Source organism: Parus major, unplaced genomic scaffold (assembly GCF_001522545.3).
Source record: "Parus major isolate Abel unplaced genomic scaffold, Parus_major1.1 Scaffold220, whole genome shotgun sequence".
NCBI lineage: Eukaryota > Metazoa > Chordata > Aves > Passeriformes > Paridae > Parus > Parus major.
Window position 1 is genome coordinate 180,695 of NW_015379263.1, and position 1,542 is coordinate 182,236.

General features: G+C 62.1%; 1 protein-coding gene across 1 annotated transcript in view; it reads left to right on the plus strand.

The window, feature by feature from the left end:
* Positions 1-1,542, plus strand: part of LRP1 (LDL receptor related protein 1) — a 100,162-nt gene that overhangs the window by 53,995 nt on the left and 44,625 nt on the right. The window contains exons 11-13 of the mRNA XM_033511439.1: positions 198-552; positions 701-881; positions 998-1,220. Coding sequence (XP_033367330.1) covers positions 198-552; positions 701-881; positions 998-1,220 — 759 coding nt within the window. The remainder of the gene's footprint in view (positions 1-197; positions 553-700; positions 882-997; positions 1,221-1,542) is intronic.

A 1,542-nucleotide genomic window follows, 5' to 3' on the forward strand; every position in this document is an offset into this window, starting at 1 on the left:
CATGGCACTGTCCCCATGGCACTGTCCCCATAGCTCTGCCCCATGGCACTGCCCCCATAGCACTGCCCCATGGCACTGTCCCCATAGCACTGTCCCCATGGCACTGTCCCCATAGCACTGCCCCATAGCACTGTCCCCATGGCACTGTCCCCATAGCACTGCCCCATAGCACTGTCCCCATGGCACTGTCCCCATAGCACTGTCCCCATGGCACTGCCCCCATGGCACTGTCCCTGTGTCATTGTCCCCATAGCTCTGCCCCATGGCACTGGCCCAGCCCTGCTGGTGGCCACAGCTGTCCCTGTCTCTGCACAGAGCCCGAGCACGAGCTGTTCCTGGTGTACGGGAAGGGGCGTCCCGGCATCATCCGTGGGATGGACATGGGCGCCAAGGTTCCGGATGAGCACATGATCCCCATCGAGAACCTCATGAACCCCCGGGCCCTGGACTTCCACGCTGAGACCGGCTTCATCTACTTCGCCGACACCACCAGCTACCTCATCGGGCGCCAGAAGATTGACGGCACGGAGCGAGAGACCATCCTGAAGGACGGTGCGTGGCCGGGGGGCCTGGCCTGTGCCCTGGGGCCGGGTTAGGGTTAGGGATGTCCATCATCCCCATCGCTCTGGCTCAGGATCAGGCACCATTTGGGGCTGCTGCTGCTGGCTGGTGACAAACCCGCTCCGCTTTTCCCCCAAAGGCATCCACAATGTGGAGGGGATCGCCGTGGACTGGATGGGGAACAACCTGTACTGGACGGATGACGGCCCCAAGAAGACCATCAGTGTGGCACGGCTGGAAAAGGCTGCCCAGACACGGAAGACGCTGATCGAGGGGAAGATGACGCATCCCCGCGCCATCGTGGTGGATCCCCTGAACGGGTGCGGGTGCCTGGGTGGGCAGGGCTGGCTGGCACAGCCACAGCCTCGGGGACGTGGCTGGGTTTTGTCATGAGCTGTGGTGGGCAGGCCAGGGCTCAGCTCAGTGTCCGTGGCAGGTGGATGTACTGGACAGACTGGGAGGAGGATCCCAAGGACAGCAAGAGGGGCAAGATCGAGAGGGCCTGGATGGATGGTTCCAACCGCAACATCTTCATCACCTCCAAGACCGTCCTGTGGCCCAACGGGCTGAGCCTGGACATCCCAGCCAAGATCCTGTACTGGGTGGATGCTTTCTACGACCGCATCGAGATGGTTTATCTCAATGGCACCGAGCGGAAGGTGAGTGGGGGTCCCGTGGCCCTGGGACACTGATCACCCACTGCCCTGGGGCAGCTGAGCTGTGGCCTCTGTCCTGTCCCCTTCCATCACTCTGTCCCTGTCCCTGTCCCTGTCTCAGTCTCATCCCTGTCCCTGTCCCTGTCCCTGTCCTCATCCCTGTCCTCATCTGTGTCCCTGTCCTTGTCCCTGTCTTAGTCTCATCCGTCTCTGTTCCTGTCCCTGTCCCCGTCCCTGTCCCTGTCCCTGTCTCAGTCTCATCCCTGTCCTTGTCCCTGTCCTCATCCCTGTCCTCATCTGTGTCCTTGTCCCTGTCCCTGTCCCT